The sequence below is a fragment of the Apaloderma vittatum genome, unplaced genomic scaffold (genome assembly GCF_000703405.1).
Source record: "Apaloderma vittatum isolate BGI_N311 unplaced genomic scaffold, ASM70340v1 scaffold17854, whole genome shotgun sequence".
Lineage (NCBI taxonomy): Eukaryota > Metazoa > Chordata > Aves > Trogoniformes > Trogonidae > Apaloderma > Apaloderma vittatum.
This window is the reverse complement of record NW_009712291.1, coordinates 1-1,225: the sequence shown is the minus strand read 5'-3', so window position 1 is coordinate 1,225 and position 1,225 is coordinate 1. Positions and strand designations below refer to the sequence as shown.

General features: G+C 47.6%; 1 protein-coding gene across 1 annotated transcript in view; it reads left to right on the top strand.

Annotated features, from left to right (window-relative positions):
* Nucleotides 1–1,056, top strand: part of LOC104272829 (AP-3 complex subunit delta-1-like) — a gene marked incomplete at both ends in the record, with an annotated part of 4,239 nt that extends 3,183 nt beyond the window's left edge. Inside the window, one exon of the mRNA XM_009867930.1 lies at nucleotides 949–1,056. Within this exon, the coding sequence (XP_009866232.1) occupies nucleotides 949–1,056 (108 nt within the window). The remainder of the gene's footprint in view (nucleotides 1–948) is intronic.
* Between the last annotated feature and the right edge of the window lie 169 nt (nucleotides 1,057–1,225).

Sequence of the window (1,225 nt, the reverse complement as noted above, 5' to 3'; positions counted from 1 at the left end):
GGTTAGCTCCGTGGTTTGTGCACGGTGCTGGCAACAAGGACCAACACCGAGGTCGCGGGTTCGATTCCCACTCGGTCCCCATGTGTTGCCAGGTCTAGTCGAGAGGTGGCGTCCCTGCCCAAAACAGGGAGGTTGGACCAGATGATCTCTAAGGTCCCTTCCAGCCTAGGCCAGTCTAGGATTCTGTGACTGTGAGGAGGTCCAAAGAAAGTTGGCCAGTAAAATGTCTGCGGTACCCTAGCTCACGTTACGTCTTTAGGGACAGAAAGTGATGGTGCTGCCAGTGGCTTGGGTGGGAAGGAATTTCATTTTATTAGGGTGGCCTCTGGAACAGGTTGCCCAGAGAGGCTGTGTCTGCCCCCTCCCTGGAGATGCTCAAGGCCAGGTTGGACGGAGCCTTGAGCAACCTGGGCCGGTTAAGGGTGTCCCTGCCCATGGCCGGGGTGAGGTCCCTTCCAACCCAGGCTGTCCTAGGATTCTGTGGTTTCTCACCAGGGATTAAGCCAGGACACTGGTGAACACTCGACGAGAGTGCCTCTTCCCAGCAAAGCTGAGGACAGTCAGGCTTTGATTTAGCAGGATTGGGATTTAATACCGGGGTTTTAGGACTTCAAACATGTTGGTGGTCATGGCATGAGGTTTTGAGAAATTATTTTCCATTCCTAAAATACCACCAAGGTGTGACATCTGTAATTGCCTTTATGTTGTAGTCACCCATCTATTGTATAATCATTAGTAAACCCCAGGCTGACTGTGTTTTAGCGGGTGTTGGAGCACGTTCCTGTTAATAGGTGATACAAATATTCCCATGAGGATGTTGCTGTTAATAGTTGATATAAATATCTGCATGAAGTAGAAGCTCTGCTTCGTATGTTTGGAGTGAATAAAATTGGTCTGACCTACATCCTCTGTGATCTTAAAGTTTTGAGCCTGTTTTTCCTTTTTTAGGATCTGAGTAGCCCTAACCAGTATGATACTGGAGTTGCACTGACTGGCTTGTCCTGTTTTGTTACTCCAGATCTTGCCAGGGACTTGGCAAATGACATCATGACACTGGTGAGTTGAGAAGATTGAAATCACGTTTTCCTGTAATGAAAGAATGTTAACCTGGTCAAAACTAGTAAATAGCTGTTAAATTTAGAGTTATTACGTGTGCAAACCTACACTTCGTTCTTGTGGGGTTTTGAGGGAGCGTTTACAGACCTGAGGTAGCTCAAGAGGATTA